We start from the raw sequence: 23728 nt of genomic DNA on the forward strand, positions 1-23728 counted from the left end.
ACATCCTTAAGGGAAAAGGAGGCGACCTTTAGGGAGTTGGGAGCCCGTGGAGCTGTTTCCAGGAATGCTTTTCCAGAACAGCGTAGGGTTTGGAGAAGTCAGGGTGGTACCAGGGAGGAAGCATGTCCCACTGTGGGCCCAGAGTAAACAAATTTTGTTAAAGGAAAAGATTGGTGGTGAAAGTTTGGTGACACCTCCAGGGAGAAAGGTGAGAGCGCTGTTGGGAGCATAGAGCTGGTAGCGAGGGAGGGGTTTTGTTTCTGACCTGACCGAGGTGGAGGGTGGTCAAGTGGGGAGGAATAGAGGGCCAGAAACTCTTGGTAGAAATTTCTGTGCAGACTTTATTTCAATTCAATTTTTTTTGGAGGGGGGGCCTTTTTTTCTTTTCTAGGGCCTCACCTGCGGCATATGGAGGTTCCCAGGCTAGGGGTCTAATCAGAGCTGTAGCCGCCTGCCTACACCACAGCCACAGCAATGCCAGCTCCAAGCCATCTCCATGACCTACACCACATCTCACTGGCAACGCTGGATCCTTAACCCACTGAGCGAGGCCAGGGATCGAACCCGCAACCTCAGGGTTCCTAGTTGGATTCCTTAACCACTGTGCCACGATGGGAACTCCCCAATTCAGTCATTTTTGCATGCTTTTTCTAGTGAAGAAATTAGTAGAATTGGAATTACTGAAATTAGTAGAACTTTCATTCAATGAGAATGAAAATTTTAATTGGATTGATTTTTTTTTTTCCAGGTTGTTGTGCAAAAATGTTCTATTAATGAATACATTTTACTGGCTGTTATCCATCCTCCCCCAAGAATTCCAACTGAAAAGTAAGAGCTAATTTTTATTAAGCGTATACACATTTTTTTTGAATGAGGGACTATTTCAAACATAATAGTGACATGATCTTAATATTCTGAAAGCTATTGATGGTGGACATAAGTATTACCCTTATTTTAGATTGGGGGTGGTGGGGTGCTGATTCTGTCAGAGTGCCTGTTTCCTAACCACCTCATCAATCTTTTAATCTTTGCGCATGCTAAGGGTGAATAAACATTTTATAAGTTGTGTATTTATTTTCTATGTTAGGTTGGTTATCTTTTTCTTAATCATATTGCGGCTGTTTATATCAATTCAACTTCCATTCTCCCCATCCTAGAGCAACCGCTATCTTACTTTCGGTCTCTATAGATTTGCCTATTCTGGGTATTTTATATGTTCAGTCATATGATAGGTGGTTTTTGTAACTGGCTTCTTTCACTTAGCATAATGCTTTCAAGGTTCATCCATGTGGTACCATGATTCTGTACTTCATTCCTTTTCCTTGTGAATGTATACATTGTGAATGTATAGCGCTTTTTTTTTTCTCTTTCATTAGTTGATGGATATTTGAGTTCCACTTTTGACTATTGTAAATAATGCTTCTGTAAACATTTGTGTACAAGTTTTTGTGTGGACCTGTGCTTTCATTTCTCTTGCATATAAGCCTAGGAGGGAAATTGCTGGATCACACAGGAAATTTGTTTACTGTTTGGGGAACTGTGAGACTGTTTTCCAAAGGAGCTGCACAAAAGGAATTCCACCCAAAGGAAAACTGTTTCTTCTACCTTAGAATACTTCTTGCACCAAGTGAGTGGATTTTTTTTTTCCACTACAAGCAATTTTCTTCCTTCCTTCCTTCCCTCCTTCCTTCCTTCCCTCCTTCCTTCCTTCCCTCCTTCCTTCCTTCCCTCCCTCCCTCCTTCCTTCCTTCCTTTCTTTTTTCTCCTTAGGGCCATACCTGCAGCATATGGAAGTTCCCAGGCTAGGGGTCGACTTGGAGCTACTACAGCTACTGGTCTATGCTACAACCACAGCAATGCAGGGTCCGAGCCGTATCTGCCACCTACGCCACAGCTCTTGGCAATACCAGATCCTTAACCCACTGAGCAAGCCCAGGGATCAAACCCGAATCCTCATGGATGCTGGTCGGATTCGTTTCTGCTGAGCCACAGAGGAACTCAAGAAATTTTCTAATTATCTATGGGCACCAACTGGGTGTACTACAACTCAATTCAATTCAGACTCTATCTCCCTGGAGTTAGTGAAGACCCATAAGTTAAGGTACCCATCTCAGAATGCAGCCCTCCCCTTCACATGTCAACTATGAGGAGAGGCTTTGTGTATTTGTGACTGATTGGCTATAAATCAGGAATTTCCATGACCTTCTCAGAGTTGATAATTTGCTTGACTGGCTCACAGAATTTGGGAAAACAGTTTACATACTACATTACCAGGTTATAAAAGGATGCAATTCAGGAAGAGCTAAATGGAAAAGATGCATAAGGCAAGTTATGGGAGAAGGGGAATGGAGCTTCAGCGGTCTCGCTGGGTGTTCTCCTGACACCTCCATGTTTTAAGCAATCAAGAAGCTCTCCTAGAGTTCCCGTTGTGGCTCAGTGGTTAATGAATCCGACTAGGAACCATGAGGTTGCAGGTTCGATCCCTGGCCTTGCTTAGTGGGTTAAGGATCTGGCATTGCCGTGAGCTGTGGCGTAAGTTGCAGACTCAGCTCAGATCCCGAGTTGCTGTGGCTCTGGCTTAGGCTGGTGGCTACAGCTCCAATTAGACCCTTAGCCTGGAAACCTCCATATGCCGAGGGAGTGGCTCTAGAAAAATACAAAAAAAAAAAAAAACAAAAAAACTCTCCCAATTTCTCTGGTTAGTTGTCTTTTTTTTTTTTTTTTTTAATAGAGACCTCATCGGCTAGGCATGATTGATTATATAACTTGCTATTGGTAATTACCTCTATCTCCAGCCCCTCTTCCTTCTCAGGAGAGTGGATTCCCTGGCAATCAGCCCCCATCCCGAGGGTCTTCCAAAGTCACCTCATGAACATGAACTCAGATATGACTATATCTGAATAAGAAATGTTGCTCTTTCACCTTTATCAATCTTGAGTTGTTTCAGAAGCTGGGGACAAAAACCGAATATTCTAACCAAATATATTCCTGTTACTCCCATCCCTTAAGAAATTTCAAGAGGTTCAGGAGTTCTGGCCAGGAGCCAGGATGAAGATCAATATATATTTGTTTCACAATATACCACGGCGCGCCATTTTGCCTTCCACCAACAGCCGATGAGCTTTCCAGTTCTTCCAGAATCTCACCAACATTTGTTATTTCATATAAATTGAATCGTTTAGTTTGTACTCTTTTCATTTGGCTTGTTTTACTCAGCATAGTAGTTTTGAGATTTATTTATGTGTCATGCACCTGTAATTTATTCTTTTATGGCTGCTGTGATATATGATTATATCACAGTTTGCTTATCCATTCATCTGTCGATGTACACCTGGATTGTTTATCATGGAACTATTATGAATACAGATGCTATGAACAATCTTGTATAAGTCTGTGAGGACATATCACTTCAACTTATTTTTTTTCTTTTTTTTTTTTTCAGGCCTCACCCACAGCATATGGAGGTTCCCAGGCTAGGAGTCAAATCGGAGTTGTAGCCACCGGCCTGCACCACTGATGCAGCAACTCCAGATCCGAGCTGCATCTGCGACCTACACCACAGCTCATGGCAACGCTGCATCCTTAACCCACTGAGCGAGGCCAGGGATCGAACCTGCATCCTTGTGGATGCTAGTCAGATTTGTTTCCACTGAACCAGGATAGGAACTCCATTTCAGCATTCTTGAGTATATATCTAGGAATGCAACTGCTTCCTTGGGGGGGGGGGTTCAGTTTTATTTTGTAATTCTCTTAAATTTAGAGGTTAAAAAGTCTTTTTTTTTTTTTTTGTATTTTTAGGGCCTCATCCAAGGCATATGGAGGTTCCCAGGCTGGGGGTCAAATCAGAGCTATAGCTGCTGGCCTACACCACAGCAATGTGGGATCCGAGCCAAGTCTTCGACCTACACCACAGCTCACGGCAACACCAGATCCTTAACACACTGAGCAAGGCCAGGGATCGAACCCCCAACCTCATGGTTTCTAGTCGGGTTCATTAACCACTGAGCCAGGAAGGGAACTCCAGAAGTTAAAGAGTTTTCGTAAGTTTTCTTTTTTAAAGATTTTGATTCTCTAAGTAACAGGTATACACAGACTGTTCACCTAAAACAGTAATTTTACAGAGACCCCCTAGCCTGGGAACCTCCATATGCCGCAGGTGTGTCCCTAAAAAAAAAAAACCAAAATAAATAAATAAATAAATAAATAAATAAATAAATAAATAAATTGTAGTTCAGAGCATGCAAATCTATGGAAAACCACAGGTGAATTCAGAGAACAAAGGGAAGGAACATTCTTTTATAGTGAAGAAGGAGGCGTCGGGAGGGTTTGTTAAAAAGAATCCATTAGATGAAACTAGGTGTTGGAAGTGTAGAGGCAGTTCATTGGCTGAGTGGACTCTCATTGACTGGGCTGTTGCCAGGCTGCTGGGTAGTAAAACAGTAAACTTTACCCTCTTGGAGAAAGAACTGTATGTCTTTTCCTTTTGGGTTTGTAATTGATGTCACATGGTAGGGCAAGAGAGGTACCCCTTCCAGTCCTCCCAACTCCATTTTTATTTTTATTTTTGCTTTTTAGGGCCGCACCCACAGCATATGAAGCTTCCCAGGGTAGGGGTCAAATCGGAGCTACAGCTGCCAACCTACACCACAGCCACAGCAACGCCAGATCCTCAACCCATTGAGCGAGGCAGGGATTGAACCCGAAACCTCATGCTTCCTAGTCGGATTGTTTCCACTGCGCCACGATGGGAACTCTCTCCCAATTCCATTTTAATGGAAGTTTCTATTTATTAATTTTCACATGATGATAGTGGGGTTTTCATTTGAGGATGTCATCTGTGGCTTTATTTATTTATTTTTTTGGCCATTTCTAGGGCCGCTCCCGCGGCATATGGAGGTTCCCAGGCTAGGGGTCAAATCGGAGCTGTAGCCACTGGTCTACACCAGGGCCACAGCAATGCGGGTTCCAAGCTGCATCTGCAACCTACACCACAGCTCACGGCAACACTGGATCCTTAACCTACTGAGCAAGGCCAGGGATCGAATCCGCAAAGTCATGTTTCCTAGTCAGATTCGTTAACCACTGAGCCAGGACAGGAACTCCCCATGGCTTTATCTTGAAGAGGTTTCCAAACGGCTCTCCTGGAAACACAAATAGCCCTCTTCACACAAGCCCTGTTCTTACAATAGAGTTAGATCTTAATTATGGTTGGATCAGAGCTAGTGTTTACATTATAACTATGTAAATACTGTGTCTAATTCAGCCACTAGTATACTGTGATGACTTTTCTTTTTTTATACAACTTTTTATTCTCCCTGGAGTTGTCTTATTAAATCCTTACAGAATTTCTGGCCTTTGGTGTCTCGGAAAATGGAGCCCCAGATGTTGGCTCCACCCCTGGCAGAAAGGAAACTGAGGATTCTCCTACTGGCTCGTGACTACTTTCTTCCCCTTTAAGGGGCGGTGACCATGTCCCACCCACCAAAGGTACGCCAGGCTCTGGGTGCTGGGTTTTTGTTTGTTTGTTTGTTTGTTTTTGCCTTCCTTTGGAGGCGTTATCGCTGTCCCTATTACCGTGAATGCTTCTCCAGACTCTTGTACTCTCAAAATCTTCCCCTGACCCTCACATTCAGCCAGATGCGTTCTCGGGGTATTTGCTTTTCTGCTTATACGTCTCCTGGTTTCCCTCCGCTGAAAAGGCGGTTGGTTTGTTTTGTAAGGACACCTGCCTAGAGGCCTGTGCCCACGGTGGCATTTCCCAGTCTTTGTGCAAAACGGGTGTCTTGTCTTCCCAGCGGGTTGAGGCGGACGTGTCCTACCCCATGGTTGCCTTGTGTGAGCGCGAGTTTCTGCAAATCAATGCAGTTTGCGGCTCAGGGTTTAAGGTGTCATGAAATGGGGGTAGTTTGGGTGGCTTTTGTCCGTTACGTGCAAAACGGCCACTTCGCTTTCTGTACGTCAAGTCCTGCAAGATGGCGGCCCCCTGTTGCTTGGCGGGTTGGGCGCGGACATATTACCTCCACGGAAAAGCCGGAAATACGGGTGTGCATGCTCGGTACGGACGCCGCACGCCCTCGTCGGCCGCCGTCCAGTGAGGCGGCTGGGCGAGGGCGCCGCAGTAAAAGAATTCATGGAAGTGCGGATTTTAGGAAGCTGCTGTGGGGGTCAGGTCCGTGCGTGGATCTCTAGGTGGGACGGGAAGAGGCGGCCGAGGTGTCTGTGGGTGTCCGGGTGGGGTGGAGCCGCGGGGTCCGTTAGAGGAAAGGAAGCCAGTGGGAGTTGGTGACTGGGGTATCTGTGACAACGTTGGAGTCAGTTCCGAAGGATTCTGGTGGTCAGTGATTAAGGCCGATCGAGATCAAGGATTGAAAGTCAGGGGTCGAGCGTTTGTGTTTGTCCTCAGTGCTTAGCGGTTGAAAACTGCGGTAGGGGATGCTTTTCGTCAATGAAAGCGGTGTCTGGTTTGGATTCGGGCTTTAATAGGCGTCTCGATGACAGGAGCGGGACACTTAGGATCAGCGAATCTGGGTGTTTAGTCCAGGTTTCAGAATTAATTCCAAATGGGTGTGACCAGTGTTTGCGGGGGAGGTCCAGATATGTGTGTCATTGGAAGGTCTGAGAGTTGAAGCTGGTCGTGGAAGGGTGAGGTTCAAACGTAGCTTTCCCCTTCAGTTCCTCAAGTCCGAGGCCTCCTTTGCAAATCGCCTTTGGCTTTCCAGATCTCCTTCTCTGGACTCTGTAGGAATGAAAGCGCTGTTGGAGTTTGAGGGTTAAGCCCAAAGTGGTAAGGTTTCTACTGAAGATGAGGGTATTGACTTTCTTACAAGTTTACTGTGTTTGTGCATACACACACCTATCATAGTTCTTTTGAGACCTGTCCTAACATAAGTAAAATAACATCTCAAGGACTTCCCGTCTTGGCACAGCAGAAACGAATCCGACTAGGAGCCATGAGGTTGCGGTTCGATCACTGGCCTTGCTCAGTGTGTTAAGGATCTGGCGTTGCTCTGAGCTGTGGGTGTGGGTCACAGACGCGGCTCGGATCTGCAGTTGCTGTGGCTGTGGTGTAGGCCAGCAGCTGCAGCACCGATTCGACCCCTAGTCTGGGAACGCTGAAGCGGCCCTAAAAAGACAAAAGACTAAAAAAAAAAAAAAAAAAAGCATCTCGATTACCCCAATTCTATTCTCCAATGATAACGTTTGTTAAATTTTTCATGTATTTCCTTTTTAGTCTTCATTTTTCTTTGCTTGATTTTCACAATTCCAATAAACTGCTGAAATGTTGGTATAATTTGCCTCATTTAATTTTCTATCATAAATATTCAAAACATACATAAAATCTTTTTCTTTGTGAATTGTTTTTTAAGGAGCTCCTGTTGGCTCAGCGGGTTAGGGATCCAGCCTTGTCACTGCTGTGGCTTGGGTCGATGCTATGGCGCGGGTTTGATTCCTGGCCAGGAAGTTACACATGCTGCATTCCGTGTGTTCCCCCCACCCCCCAAAAAAGGAATTGTTTTTTATTTTTTTTAATTTTTTAAATTTTTTATTATGTTTATCTTTTGTCTTTTTGTTGTTGTTGTTGCTATTTCTTGGGCTGCTCCCGCGGCATATGGAGGTTCCCAGGCTAGGGGTCGAATCGGAGCTGTAGCCACCAGCCTACGCCAGAGCCACAGCAACGCGGGATCCGAGCCGCGTCTGCAACCTACACCACAGCTCACGGCAACGCCGGATCGTTAACCCACTGAGCAAGGGCAGGGACCGAACCCTCAACCTCATGGTTCCTAGTCGGATTTGTTAACCACTGCGCCACAACGGGAACTCCAGGAATTGTTTTTTAAAAATTTTGGTTAACAATATACTGAGAGGCAAACGTTTGCCATTATTGACTGGAATCACTCGATTTAGAACGTAGATAGAATGTAAATGCTGAAATTTTTTTTTTTTTTTTTAACTTTTAGGGCTGTACCTGTGGCATACGGAGGTTCCCAGGCTAGGGGTCAAATTGGCATTGCAGCTGCCGGCCTACACCACAGCCACAGCAACGCTGAATCCTTAAGTTACTGAGCGATGCCAGGGATCGAACTCGCATCCTCATGGATACTAGTCAGATTTGTTTCCATTGAGCCATGACAGAAACTCCCAAATGCTGAAATATTACGTTATCACTTTTGAGAACAGGGTATGATTCTACATTTACCCAAGGCTGTGGCTCTCCATTCCTCATCTCCACCTTGATTTTTAAAATTTTTTTTTGCCTTTGTAAACAGGCTTTTTACTTTCAATCTTTTTGTTCAATTTTATTTATTTCACTCTTTCATTATTTATTTATTTATTTTGCTTTTTAAGGCCGCACCCGCACCACAGCTCATGGCAATGCCGAATCCTTAACCCCCTGAGTGAGGCCAGGGATCGAACCTGCATCCTCACGGATACTAATCAGGTTCGTTTCCACTGCGCCTCGACAGGAACTCCAGCACAGTTAATTTTTGAACATTTCCATCCCCTCCAAAAGAAACCCACATGCTTGACAAGCACCGCTCATCCTTCCATTGCCCTCACATCTGAGCAACCACTTACCTACTTTGGGTCTCTGTAGGTTTGCCTGTTTGGCCGTTTCATATAAATGCAGTTGTATGACGTGTAGTCCTTTGTGACTGGCTTCCTGCACTTAACACGATGGTCGTGGGGGGTTAGCCATGTGCTGCCAGGTACTTCATTACTTTTTTTTTAACCTGACTTACTCCATCCTGTGGATAGAGCACCTTTTGTTTATCCTTCCATCAGCTGATGGGTATTCGGGCGGTTTCCACTTTTTTGGCTCCTATAAATAATGCTGCTGTTAACCATGTGGGTACAAGCTTTTGTGTGGACACAGGTTTGCCTCTCTTGGTTATAAACCTTGAGTGGAATTGCTCAGTTGTATGGTAAATACGTTTCATCATTTGAGGGGTCAGCAGGCTGTTTTCCCAAGTGGCTGCACCATCTTACATTTGTACCAGCAGCGTATGAGGGTTCCACTTCTTCCACATACTCGCCAACACCTGTTATTTTTGTGTTTTCATTTTATTTTAATTTTTTTGGTTTTAGGGAGTTTTCATTTTTGTTTTTGTTTTTGGCACTGCACCTGTTGGCATGTGGAGGTTCCCAGGCTAAGGGTCGAATTGGACCTGCAGCTGCCGGCCTACACCACAGCCACAGCCATGCCAGATCTGAACTGCGTCTGCAAACTACACCACACCTCATGGCAACGCTGGATACTTAACCCACCAAGTGAGGCCAGGGATCAAACCTGCATCCTCATGGTTCCTAGTCGGGTTTGTTATCACTGAGCCACAACTTCCTAATGGGAGTTCCCGTCGTGGCGCAGTGGTTAACGAATCCGACTAGGAACCATGAGGTTGAGGGTTCCATCCCTGCCCTTGCTCAGTGGGTTAAGGATCCGGCGTTGCCGTGAGCTGTGGTGTAGGTTGCAGACGCGGCTTGGATCCCGCGTTGCTGTGGCTCTGGCGTAGGCCCGTGGCTACAGCTCCGATTCAACCCCTAGCCTGGGAACCTCCATATGCCGCGGGAGCAGCCCAAGAAATAGCAACAACAACAACAACAAAAAAGACAAAAGACAAAAAAAAAAGAACTTCCTAATGATGCTTTTTTATTTTTTTATTATTTTTATTTTTTTATTTTTTGTCTTTTTGCTATTTCTTTGGGCCGCTCCGGCGGCAAATGGTGCTTTTTTAAAGAAACAAGCTGATGCATATTCAACCGAAGTCAGATCCTCTCATCCATCCACTATCCCGTCCCAGAAATTATGGCTTTCTTGAACTTGTTTTATATAATGCATATTTTTATACTTCTACAAAGTGTGTATATAGGCACAAAAAAATAATTTTTTTCTCTATGCCTTAATTTTTTTTCCTCTTGGTTTTCCTTTGTTTCTTTCTCATAACAATGATTGGTGAAGATGGTTCAAAGACTTTAGATCGGGTACACAAGCACACGTGATCTTAAAGGATTAGCTCTCCTCGTCCTCACCTTTTATATGTTCTTTTCGTATCTTTTTTTTTTTTTTTTTTTAAGGCTGCACTCGCGGCGTATGGAGGTTCCCAGGTTAGGGGTCTAATCGGGGCTGCAGCTTCCGGCCTACACCACAGCCACAGCCACACAGGAGCCTAGCCGCGTCTTTGACCTGCACCACAGCTCATAGCAATGCCGGATCCTTAACCCACTGAGCGAGGCCAGGGATTGAACCTGCAACCTCATGGTTCCTAGCTGGGTTCGTTAACCACTGAGCCACGACGGGAACTCCTATATGTTCTCTTTGAAAAGCTGATCAGTGTTAATTCCCATGCCGTGGGGGCATCTTAACATGCTGGTTCTCCTTCCCCATGTTCCCACTGACAGTCACCCCATTCCCAGCTCACAGAAAGAGGAAACACACATTCACAGTCTTCTATTTTTTTGCACCAGAGTGTAACAGTCTCTGGGACCTCAAAGAAAGGGACCCACGACCTTGAAATCAGGTGAATGACAGTGACAGTGACCCTGAGGACCTAGACACTCAAAGTGCATTTACTTTTCAGCTTACAGGTCCTGGCCCCCAGAACAAGACCCATGAAGTGACACGAGAAGGTTTCGGGACTCGGATGCTATCACTTGTGGATCACCACTGACCTGCAATTACAATTTCTAACCGGCTGTTTAGGGCAGCTCAAGAAGAGCCTCTGGAGACGTGCTAGTCTCGGGCCGTTTCCTACTGACAGAAGACAATGACCAAGGACCAGGTGACTTTTGGTTTGTCTTATTCTTTCCTTTGTTCTTGGATTGATTTCTGGGGGACTTTAAAAAGCAAGGGAGGGAGTTTCCGTTGTGGCGCAATGGATGTGAACCCGACTAGCATCCATGAGCATGCGGGTTCAGTCCCTGGCCTCCCTCAGCGGGTCAAGGATCCGGCACTGCCGTGAGCTGTGGTAGGTCACAGATGGGGCTTGGATCCCGAGTTGCTGTGGTTGTGGTGTAGGCCAGCAGCTGTAGCTCTGATGGGACCCCTAGCCTGGGAACCTCCATATGCTGTTGGTGTGGCCCTGAAAAAGCAAAAAAAAAAAAAAAAAGTAATGGAATTACATAGAAAGCACCAAATTGGTTAAGTAGGATTTGTGCAGACATAAATGCAGAGCTCCCTTCAACCTCAACGCAATGTAGAACCAGAATATGTTGCTCGTGGGATCTCTACCACATAACTAATCTTGGAATATCACGTGTGCCTGTGTGACGTTCACGCTCAACCTCCGTCCCGTATCTGTGATAGTCAGAGGATCCTGATGATTGCGGGATGTGCGCTGCCTCTGGGGAGCAAGCACTCCCGTTCTTCAGAGGATGCCACGAGCTATTTCGTGGCACTCAGGTCTCAGGACTTTCTCGAATGTTCCTTCCTAGAGGTGACATGGTAGATGGTGCCCTTGACGCCAGCCTTCGTGTAAATGCAAAAACCAGGCTCCTCCTCAGAGACCCCTTTGCGCACAGACCAAGAGAACTCAGCAGGCACAGGTCTTCCTGGGACCCTAGCAAGGTGACCTATGGACCCAGCCTTGTGGCTCAGGATTAATTCGGAATATAACCTAAGTGACTCAGGAACACAGAAGGATGGCATAACTTTCCAAGGTCCGGTACGAACAGGTGGCTGAAGCAGTGTTTGTGTACAACTAGGTTTGGCAGGAGGGAGTTGTTACCTGGTAATGTTGGTAGTGTCCCAGAGATTTTGCTTTAGAGCTTCCCGCTCAGCATGGAAAACAAAATTTATGGTTCCCAAAGGGGGAAGGGCCGGAGCAGGTACGTTAGACGTTTGGGCTTAAGAGATACACACAACTGTATATAACATTGATAAACAAGAAGGACCTGCTGTATAGCACAGAGAACTAGATTGAATATCTTACAAGAACCTATGATGGAAAAGAATCTGAAAAAGAGTAGGTACATGTACCTGGGTAGCTGCCTCACTTTGCTGTATACCTGAAACATTGTAAATCAAATATACTTCAACTAAAAAAAAAAAAGTCCTGCTATTTAAGATGGTCCATGCTCCCTCCTTGTGTTCAAAGCCAAGTCCTACTGTCTCATCTTTTTTTTTTTTCCTGGCTACACCCTCAGCATGCAGAACTTCCTGGGCCAGGATCAGACCCTGCCACAGCAGGGACAATGCTTGATCCTTAACCCACCGAGCCACCAGGGAACTCTCCAGCTCATCTTTTATTACCTTTAAAAAATGTAATAATATGAATGTGTATGGATACATTTTTAAAACTCCAGTAATGTAATTACAGAATATAAAAAAGTGTGTGTGTGTGTGTATAACTGAATCACTTTGCTGTATAGCAGAAATTAACACAGCATTGTAAGTCAACTGTACTTAAATTAAAAAAGTAAAAAACATGGAGTTCCCATCATGGCTCAGCAGAAATGAATCTGACTAGTATCCATGAGGACACAGGTTCGATCCCTGTTCTCGCTCAGTGGGTTAAAGATCCGGTGTTGCTGTGAGCTATGGTGTAGGTCAGCAGCTACAACTCTGATTTGACCCCTAGCCTGGGAACCTCCATACGCTGTGAGTGTGGCCCGAAAAAGACAAGGTCTTACTGTATAGCACAGAGAACTAATTCAATGTCCTATGATAAACCATAATGGAAAAGAATATTTATAAAAATTTATATAGGTATGATTGAATCACTTTGCTGTACAGCAGAAATTAATACATTGTAAATCAACTATACTTCTATTTAAAAAATTAAAAAAAAACTTAAGTGATTACAAAGTACATATAGTGAAAAAGTAAGATTCCTCAGAGTTCCCGTTGTGGCTCAGAGGGTTAAGCACCTGACGTTGTCTCTGTGAGGACTCGGCTTCAATCCCTGGCCTCACTTAGTGGGTTAAGGATCCTGCTTTGCTACAAGCTGCAGCATAGGTCGCATCAGATCTGGTGTTGCCATGGCTGTGGTGTAGGCCAGCAGCTGCAGCTCCAATTTAACCCATGAGCCAGGCATTTCCATATGCCATAGGCGTGGCTATAGAAAGAAAAAACAAAGTAAGATTCCTCTTCATATGCTTCTTTCTTTCCTAATCCCCTGAACACACGGGCAGGGTGTGTACTTCCTGTCGCTGTGCTGTGGGTACATCTGTGCCTGTACAGATGTTCATGGATGGGTCCTGCTTAGGTCTTTGGTCTTTTGATGGTGCGTTTCCATTTCTGTATTTATGCTTTTGTAAACAGAATTGGGGAATGTTAGACCTCACTCTGTTTATTATTCTCTCTTTTATATATTCCATCATTTTGTTTTTGGGCTGTGTTTTGAGTAATTTCTTTAGTTGTACCTTCCAGTTTACTTATTTATTTATTTGTCTTTTCTAGGGCCACACCCACGGCATATGGAGGATCCCAGGCTAGGGGTCCAATAGGAGCTGCAATTGCTGGCCTATACTACAGGCACAGCAATGCCAGATCTGAGCTGTGTCTGTGACCCACACCACAGCTCATGGCAACACTGGATCCTTAACCCACTGAGCAAAGCCTGGGATCGAACCCGAGTCCTTATGGATAATAGTCGGGTTCATTAATCGCTGAGCCACAGCGGGAACTCCTGCCTTCCATTTATTATCTCTTCAGTGTATCTTATATGCTGAGAGCCTGACTGGCGATATAAATATAAATTATGTAGGTAGGTACATATGTATTTTTGTGTTTTTCTACAGATGCTGTTTTTTTTTTTTTCTGAGTTTGCATAATGTTCTTTAATAGTCACTGGTTCTTTGGACATGTTGTGGAGCGATGTTTTTATTCTTCCTGACATAAAACATAATTACTTGCTTTCTTTTTATAGCTGAACCCATGACATTTGGAAGTTTCAAGGCCAGGGATTGAATCCATTGCGCCAGACCGAGGATGGAACCTACATCTCCACGGTGACCCGAGGCACTGCAGTGGGATTCTTAACCCACTGCACCACAGCAGGAACTCCCTAAAATATACTCATTTAATAACTACTACCTTGTGGAGCTCCTGTTGTGGATCACTGGTTAATGAATCCAACCAGGAACCATGAGGTTGCGGGTTCTATCCCTGGCCTTGCTCAGTGGGTTAAGGATCCTGTGTTTCTGTGAGCTGTGGTGTAGGTCAAAGATGTGGCTCAGATCCCGCGTTGCTCTGGCTGTGGTGTAGGCCGGTGGTGCTACAGCTCCGATTGGACCCCTAGCCTGGGAACCTCCATATGCTGCAGGAGCGGCCCAAGAAATGGCAAAAAGACCAAAAAAAAAAAAAAAAGAAGTACTATCTTGTGATTATAGTGTCTGGAGTTTCCACACAGTTGATTCTGATCATGGTTATGAAGATTCATGATGAATGTAGGAATATATTTTATTCATCCTGATGTTGCTAGAATATATTTAGTGCTTGGCAAATACGTACTTCCTTCAAAATATATATATATAAATCTGGCCGTATGGCAGATGTTTCAACTATATCTTGCAAATGTTTTTAGTGTAGCAAGAGGATTTAATGACTGCTAATTTCAGAAGCTTCTGATTTGTTGAAGGATGGTTGACTACAAAATTGTAGAATATTTTGCTAGACCTAGGTTTGGATATTTTGCTGGATCTAGATTTAAATATGATAGATTTTGCCTCGACAGTGTGGTTTAAAAAAAAAAAAAAGCACGGCGTTCCCATTGTGGTGCACTGGAAATGAATCCAACTGGTATCCAGGAAGATGCGGATTTGATCCCCGGCCTCGCTCAGTGGGTCGGGGATCCGGCGTTGTCATGAGCTGTGGTGTAGGTCACAGATGCAGCTCGGATCCGGCATTGCTGTGGCTGTGGTGTAGGCCAGGACCTGTAGCTCTGATTCGACCCCTAATTTGTGCAGCCCTCAAAAGCAAAAATAAACATAAATAAGTACTCAAAACCTCGAAACCTCTGCATATAGTTGTAGCCTAAATGGTGATAAATTGCAGCACAACTTCCTTCACTTGCTCTCCGTTTCGGTACCCAGAGAAGCACTTGATTAAAAATGGTTGTGCTGTTACAGGGATCGCTGACCCTGGAGGATGTGGCCGTGGACTTCACGTGGGAGGAGTGGCAGCTCCTGACCCCCGATCAGAAGGACCTGTACTGGGACGTGACGCTGGAGAACTACCGCAACCTGGTGGCCGTGGGTGAGGCCGGCTCCCCTGTGTCCCTTGGGGGGTCCCCAGTCCATGGCCTTTCCTTTCTCCGCTTTGGTCAGCTCTGGAGTGTCTGTGAGGCTCTGAAGGGGGAGATGAGTCTCAGTTCCTCCTCTGGTCCCCAGCCTATGGTGCATAAGCTCCTTTCCGGAGAGCTGTGCCTTTCCTTGGCCGAGCTACACATTGCATGGTTGGTGAAACAGGCCCTTCTTCACACTGGCAGCCCACAGCCCAGGTCAAGAGCCCATCTCTCCTGTCATTTCTTACCAACAGGGTATCAAGCCCTGAAGCCGGACGCCCTCTCCAGGTTGGAACGAGGAGAACTGTGGCCCGAAGAAAATGAAATCCTTGGTCAAATCTGTCCTGGTGAGTAACAGAAAACCAGCAGGGGGCGCTCACGGGGGTCATATTCTAGTCGTCCAGAGATGTCTCAGCCATGAGTGTCTGGGGACGTGGAAGCAGCCTGCACGAACCTCTCATAGATGAGCTCTTTGTCTTGTAGGGGTGTAAAAGGACGTGGCTCTTCTTGGATTTGATCCCTGTTTCACCTAGGTTTCGATTTTTTTTTTTGTCTTTTTGTCATTTCTTGGGCCGCTCCTGCAGCACATGGAGGTTCCCAGGCTAGGGGTACAATCGGAGCTGTAGCCACCAGCCTACGCCAGAGCCACAGCAACGCGGGATCCGAGCCGCGTCTGCAACCTACACCACAGCTCACAGCAACGCCGGATCCTTAACCCACTGAGCAAGGGCAGGGACTGAACCCGCAACCTCATGGTTCCTAGTCGGATTCGTTAACCACTGCACCACGACGGGAACTCCCGATTTTTTTTTTTTTTCTTTTTTGGCCGCCCCATGTCATACGGAGTTCCTGGGCCAGGGATCAGATCCGAGCTGCAGTCACCACCTAAGCTGCACCTGCGGCAACGCTGGATCCTAACCCATCGTGCGGGGCCAGGGACCAAACCTGCGTCCCAGTGCTTCCCCCAGATGCCACCAATCCCGTTTCACCACAGCAGGACTTATTTTTTATTTTTTTTTCCTTTCTACATTTCTTCTTAGAAATCTTCCCATCCTTCTTCCCCTAGCACTCTATCACTCCCTGTTCCTTCTGCTTTTCTTGCCATGAAATTCTGCCTTCCACGCCACTCTCTAAAGGGAGAGGTTTGAGAAGCTCCCGTCATGGCACAGCAGAAACAAATCCGACTAGGAACCATGAGATTGCGGGTTCCATCCCTGGCCTCCTCGCTCAGTGGGTTAAGGATGCAGGGTTGCTGTCAGCTGTGGTGTAGGTTGCCAACCTGGCTCAGATCCTGCATTGCTGTGGCTGTGGTGTAGGCTGGCAGCTGCAGTTCCAATTGGATCTTTAGCCTGGGAACTTCCATATGTCACAGGTGTGGCCCTAAAAAAACAAAACACAACACATAAAGAGGTTTGAGTTTAGCACTGTCTTCTGGCTACTGTACCTTCATGCCCCTTCATGTTCCGTTTTTAACATTCACGCCATCTTTGGCTAGGGGTCAGGATTTCAATATATAAATTGGGGGCAGGTACCTGCTGTTTTTTCATCATATATGCTGGCTGTGCTAGAAAAGTCTTGTCCTTCCTCTTGTGTTTCCCCTTTCCCCTCCCACCACTCACACACTCATAACACTTCTGACACCAGATGTCGGGGACGGGGGGAGTCCCCCATAATAAGCAGTTCTCTGCCACACTAGCGGAGTGCCTTAAAATTCAGGACACCTTCTCTGATGCCTAGAAAAAGCCTCAGACTCCCCAAGTTAAGGGCTCAGTCACTCAAGACTGTCCCCAACCCCCCCTTCAGATGCCAGACACAAATCCAGGTTGTCATGTGCGCTGCTGTGCAACTGACTGTAGACTGGAGGCTCCAGTCTTGGAGAAACATTTTTCTTACTAGAACATTCCTTTTTTTTTGTTTGTGTTTTTAGGGTCCCACCCACAGCATATGGCAGTTCCCAGGCTAGGGGTCGAATCGTACCACAACCACAGCAATGTGGGATCCGAGCCACATCTTTCATCTGCATTGCAGCTCGTGGCAACGCCAGATCCATAACCCACTGAGCAAGACCAGGGATTGAACCCAAGTCCTCATGGATACTAGTTGGGTTCATTACCGTTGAGCCATGACGGGGAGTCCTGAACATTCATGTGTTATAAGAGGGTGTAACTCAGGAACAGCCAGGTAGAAGAAGGCATAGGACCAAGTGTGGAGAAAAGGCTTGGGGTGTCATGCTCTCTGTGTGCCATTCTCCCCAAATGTCCCCATGTTCATCACCCCAGAAGCTCTCTGAACCCTGTATTTTTTTTTAATTTTGTTTTTATTTAAAAAAATTTTTCAATTGATTTTTATTTTTTCCATCATAGCTAGTTTACAGTGTTCTGTCAATTTTCTCCTGTACAGCAAAGTGACCCAGTCACACATACATGTATACATTCTTTTTCTCGAAATATCCTCCATCATGTTCCATCACAAGTGACTAGATATAGTTCCCTGTGCTATACAGCAAGATCTCACTGCTTATCCATTCCAGAGGCAATAGTGTGCATCTCTTAACCCCAAATTCCCAGTCCATCCCACTCCCTCCCTGAAATTTTATTTTTCTGGATTTAAAAAATTTTATTTTTATTAGATCATGAACCCCATACTTTTGTAATTTTTGTTTTTTTCTTTTTAGGGCCGCATCTGTGGCATATGGAAGTTCCCAGGCTAGATGTTGAATTGGAGCTACAGCTGCCAGCCACAGCCACAGCCTCAGCAACACGGGATCCGGGCCAAGTCTTCCACCCACACCACAGCTCATGGCAACGCTGGATCCTTAACTCACCGACTGAGGCCAGGGATCAAACCTGTGTCCTCATGGATACTAGTCAGATTCATTTCCACTGAGCCATGACAGGAGCTCCCCTTACTTTTGTAATTTTTTTTTCTGTCTTTTGCCTTTTCTAGGGTCGCATCCGTGGCATATGGAGGTTCCCAGGCTAGGGGTCGAATCAGAGCTGCAGCTGCCAGCCTACACCACAGCCACAGCAATGCCAGATCGAGCTGCCAGTCTGTGACCTATACAACAGCTCACGGCAATGCCAGATCCTTAACCCTCTGAGCAAGGCCAGGGATCGAACCTGCAGCCTCATGGTTCCTAGTCGGGTATGTTTACACTGCACCATGACAGGAACTTCTTTTGTAATTTTTAATGGAGGCTTCTTCACCCTAGGCACGATTGCTCATTAACTTCATTTCCAGCCCTTTTCTCCTTTCTGGAGAATGGGGGTGGGAGTAGGGCTGAAAGTTCCAAGCTTCCAATCATGGCTTCGACTTTCTGGTGACCAGACCCATCCTGCAGGGCACCCCGAGTCCCATCATTAAACAAAAGACACTGCTGTCACCTAGGAAATGCCAAAGGATGTAGGGACTCTATCAGGAACCAGGGTCAAAGAGTGTGTATTAGAACAAAAGTTGCTCCATGTGCTCTTATCACCTAGGAAACTACAAGGGTTTTAGGAGCTCTGTGCTCGAAACCAGGAGCAGGTGAAATACATTTTTTCCCTAAATGTTTCCCTCCCTCCCCGGCTCCCTTATTTCAACTCTGCTATTCCTGTTATTTCTTTTTTCTTGGTTGCACCTGTGGCATGCAGAAGTTTCCAGGCCCAGGGATCAAAACCAAGCCACAGCAGTGACACTGCCAAATCCTTAACCACTAGGCCACCAGGGAACTCTTGTTATTTTTTTAAACATTTTTGGAGTGCTCGTCAAGGTTCAGCAGAAACAAATCTGGCTAGCATCCATGAGGACACAGGTTCGATCCCTGACCTCAGTCATTGGGGTCAGGCTCCAGTGTTGCCGACAGCTGTGGTGTAGGTCACTGACATGGCTTGGATCTGGCATTGCTGTGGCTGTGGTGTAGGCCAGCGGCTACAGCTCCAATTTGACTCCTAGCCTTGGAACCTTTATATGCTGCAGGTGCAGTCCTGGAAAGACAAAAAAAAAAAATTTTTTTTTCATTCTCTCTTCCCAGCCCAAACCACATCTTTGAATCACGGGTCTGCTTTGCTTTAATTTTCTTTTATAACTGTTCATTCTGATCAGTACTTTGCCATATGTTAAAAACAGTATTGCTGGATTCATTCCCTTAGAAGTTACCTTTTCCTGGAGTTCCACTTGTGGCACAGTTGGTTCAGAATCTGACTGAAGCAGTTTGGGTTGTTGTGGAGGTATAGGTTCAATCCCTGGCCCAGCTCAGTGGGTTAAAGGATCCAGCGTTGCCACAGTTTCAGTGTAGGTCACAGCTGTGGCTCAGATTCAGTCCCTGGCCTGGGAACCTCCATATGCCATGTGTGCCACCATAAAATTTTAAAAAATTTTAAAATAAAAAAAAAACACTTTAGGATAGGCTAATGACATTAAGTCCCAATTAATCATATTGCCAGTCATATAATATAGAAATTTCTCATCTGTCAGTGACTTCCAAGATATGGTGTCATCTTACTTAGATAGTTTGCTTTCTTTTTCCTAAACTCAGGGTCAGCTATGTTTATTTGTTGTTTTTGGTGTTTTTTGGACTGCATCCACAGCGTGTGGAAGTTCCCACACCAGGGATTGAACCTGTGCCATGGCAGTGACCCATGGCAGATCCTTAATCCACTGTGCCACAAGTGAACCTCCTTTTTTTTTAAATTTTGTATTTTTATGGCCATACATCTACATCACAGCTGTGGCAATACCAGATCCTTTTTAACCCAGTGTGCAGGGCTGGAGATCAAACCAGCACCTCCACAGCAACGCATGCCACTTCCTCTTTTTTTTTTTTCCCCCTTTTTAGGGCCACACCTACAGCTTACGGAAGTTCCCAGGCTAGTGGTCAAATCAGAGCTGTGGCTGCCACCAGCCTACACCACAGCCGCAGCAACTTGGGATCCCAGCCGAGTCTGTGACCTACATCAGAACCCACAGCAATGCTGGACCCCCAATCCACTAAATGAGGCCAGAGATTGAACCCGAGTCCTCATGGATACTAGTGAGGTTCATTACTGCTAAGTCACAGCAGGAATGCCTCCAAGCCACTTCTTAATCCACTGTACCCCAGCAGGAACTCTAGGGTCAACTATGTGTAAAAGCATCTCCCCAGTGTTTTCCTTGCCTGAGAATCTTTTCTTGGTCCATTGCTTTAAATATTTTTTGATTACTAAAAAATAATGTTTGGTTAGGCTATTACACACTGGGACTAACAGCTATGAACTACAACAACAAAAACAAGAAATTTTTTTTTTTTTTTAAAAACCTTTTTGTGGAGTTCCCATTGTGGCGCAGTGGTTAGGTTCTTCCAGAAATCTTGGTGCCAAGAGAGTCCCCAAGAACCAGTGTGGCCAGCTTTCTGTCTCTAACAAGGCATTGTCCTTTCTCATCTAAAATATCCAGGGGGATGGAGTTCCCGTTGTGGCGCAGTGGTTAACGAATCTGACTAGGAACCATGAGGTTGCAGGTTCAATCCCTGGCCTTGCTCAGTGGGTTAAGGATCCGGCGTTGCCATGAGCTGTGGTGTAGCTTGCAGATGTGGCTCAGATCCCATGTTGCTGTGGCTCTAGCTTAGGCCGTGGCTACATCTCCAATTAGACCCCTAGCCTGGGAACCTCCATATGCCATGGAAGCGGCCCTAGAAAAGGCAAAAAGACCAAAAAAAAACCCCTCAAAACCTTTTTGTTAATTATCGTTGATTTACAATGTTCTGCCAAATTCTGCTGTACAGCAAAGTCACCCAGTCATTCCCTTTCTTATATTATCTTCCACCATGGTCTATTCCAAGAGACTGGATATAGTTCCCTGTGCTGTACAGTAGGACCTCATTGCTTATCTATTCTAAATGTAATAGTTTGCATCTACTAACCCCAAACTCCCAGTCCACCCCTTTCTCCCCCCCAACTCCCTGGCAACCACAAGCCTGTTCTCCATGTCCAAAGGTCTGTTTCTGTTTTGTGGATAGGTTCATTTGTGCCGTATTTTAGATTCCACATGTAAGTGGTATATGCTATTTGTACTTTTCTTTCTGATTACTTCACTTGGTATGAGAATCTCTAGATGCATCCATGTTGCTGTGAATGGCATTATTTCATTCTTTTTCATGGCTAAGTGGTTGTTTCCATGCCTTGACTATTGTGAATAGTGCTTCTCTGAACACAGCAATGTATGTATATATATATTTTTCCTTTTTAGGGCTCCACCTGCAGCATTTGGAAGTTCAATCAGAGCTGCAGCTGCTGGTCTACACCACAGCCGCAGCAGCGCCAGATATGAGCCGCATCTGCAACCTATACCACACCTCGTGGCAATGCCAGATTCATTAAGCTGCTGAGCCAGGCCAGGGATCAAACCTACATCCTCATGGATGCTAGTCAGGTTCTTAACCCACTAAGCCACAATGAGAACTCCAAGAATGCTTGTGTCTTTTTGAATTATAGTTTTGTCCAGGTATATACCAAGTGGTGGGATGGCTGGATCATATTTCTTAGTTTTCTGAGGAACCTCCATACTGTTTTCCATAGTGGCTGCACCAATTTACATTCTCACCAACAGTGTAGGAGTGTCCCCTTTTCTACTTGAACTTTATGGGCAACACTGAGGTCAGTATTGTCCATAAAGAGTCAGCCTACACAAAGGCATTTGTTAATTAGTTTCACTCTATAGCAAGCTCATGGGAAGATTCTTTTTTCTCTTCTTTCCTAGAAATGAGAAAAGATAACTGTCATTTGCAGAAGGACTTGAAAAATCAAAGATGTCCAAAAAGAATGGAACAGTGTCTCAAACATAACACACTTGGAAACATTGTTCATCAGAGCAAAAGAAACTTTCCTTTAAAGCAAAATCATAATATATTTGACTTACGTGGGAAAGCACTGAAATTAAATTTAATAAGTCAGAGCAGAAGTTATAAAGGAAAGAATCCTGTTGAGGTTAATGGAGATACGAAATCCTTCCTCCATGCAAAGCGTGAGCAATTTCATGTGGAAATTAAATTTCCTGAGCATGGAAGTTATATGAACTCAAATTCACAATTCATTAAGCCTCTAGAAACTCAAAAGATGAATAAACCTCATGTATGCACTGAATGTGGGAAAGCCTTCATCAAGAAGTCCCGCCTCATCGATCATCAGAGAGTTCACACAGGAGAGAAACCTCATGGATGCAGTGTATGTGGGAAAGCCTTCTCTAGAAAGTCCAGGCTCACTGAACATCAGAAGACCCATATAGGAGAGAAACGGTATGCATGCACTGAATGTGACAAAGCCTTTCCCAAGAAATCACGGCTACTTCTTCATCAGAAAACTCACACAGGAGAGAAGCCCTATGTATGTGAAGAATGTGGAAAAGGCTTCATCAAGAAGTCTCGGCTCATTAATCATCAGAGAGTTCACACGGGAGAAAAACCTCATGGATGCAGTCTATGTGACAAAGCATTCTCCAGGAAGTCCAGGCTCATTGAACATCAGAGAACTCATACAGGAGAAAAACCATATGAATGCACTGAATGTGACAAAGCCTTCCGCTGGAAATCACAGCTCAATGCACACCAGAAAACCCATACAGGCGAGAAATCATACGTATGCAGTGAATGTGGAAAAGGCTTCATCCAGAAGGGCAATCTCATTGTACATCAGCGAACCCATACTGGAGAGAAACCCTATGTATGCAGTGAATGTGGAAAAGGCTTCATCCAGAAAGGCAACCTCCTTATACACCAACGAACTCACACTGGAGAGAAACCCTACGTATGCACTGAATGTGGGAAAGGCTTCAGCCAGAAAACGTGCCTCATCTCACATCAGAGATTTCACACTGGAAAGACTCCCTTTGTGTGTACCGAGTGTGGAAAATCCTGTTCACATAAGTCCGGTCTCATTAACCATCAGAGGATTCACACAGGAGAGAAACCCTACAGATGCAATGACTGTGGGAAAGCTTTTCGGGATAAGTCCTGCCTCAATAGGCATCGGAGAACTCATACTGGGGAGAGACCCTATGGATGCACTGACTGTGGGAAAGCCTTCTCCCACTTGTCATGCCTTGTGTATCACAAGGGGATGCTACACACACGAGAGAAACGTGGTGGTTCGGTCGAGTTGGAGAATCCTTTCTCAAAAAGCCCCAGCTCATCACAGTCACGTGATATCATACAGGAAAGGAACTTCGTCAGCATGGTGACCATGCAGACGCCTTCTGTGGCAGCTCAGACTCCATTACACTTCATTGGGTTCCTAGCAGACAAGAACGGAGCCCTGGTAGGACAGCCAGGTGCCAGATGTGCACCATCAGCAGGTAATAGAAGTTGCACAGAAGAGAAGCCTAATGAACGCAGTGAATGTGGTGGTACCTTCAGTGATCAGTTACATCATACTTTATGTCACAGAAACCACACAGGCATAAACTGTGATATGGTCAAGGTAGAAAACCCTTGAATAAAACCTTCTAGCTCGTTTTCTGGCTGGCGAATGTATACTGGGACAAAGAATCTGAACACA

General features: G+C 45.3%; 1 protein-coding gene across 1 annotated transcript; it reads left to right on the top strand.

Annotated features, from left to right (window-relative positions):
• Nucleotides 1–5: 5 nt before the first annotated feature.
• Nucleotides 6–23685, top strand: ZNF613 (zinc finger protein 613). The gene is given in 9 exon segments (XM_047790272.1): nt 6–208; nt 749–828; nt 1485–1627; nt 5344–5487; nt 10578–10778; nt 15067–15193; nt 15476–15568; nt 21936–23535; nt 23537–23685. Coding segments are annotated over 5 exon segments (1932 nt in total). The 5' UTR covers nt 6–208; nt 749–828; nt 1485–1627; nt 5344–5487; nt 10578–10763; the 3' UTR covers nt 23634–23685.
• The last annotated feature ends 43 nt before the right edge of the window (nt 23686–23728 follow it).

The sequence above is a fragment of the Phacochoerus africanus genome, chromosome 8, assembly GCF_016906955.1.
Source record: "Phacochoerus africanus isolate WHEZ1 chromosome 8, ROS_Pafr_v1, whole genome shotgun sequence".
NCBI classification, from domain to species: Eukaryota; Metazoa; Chordata; class Mammalia; order Artiodactyla; family Suidae; genus Phacochoerus; species Phacochoerus africanus.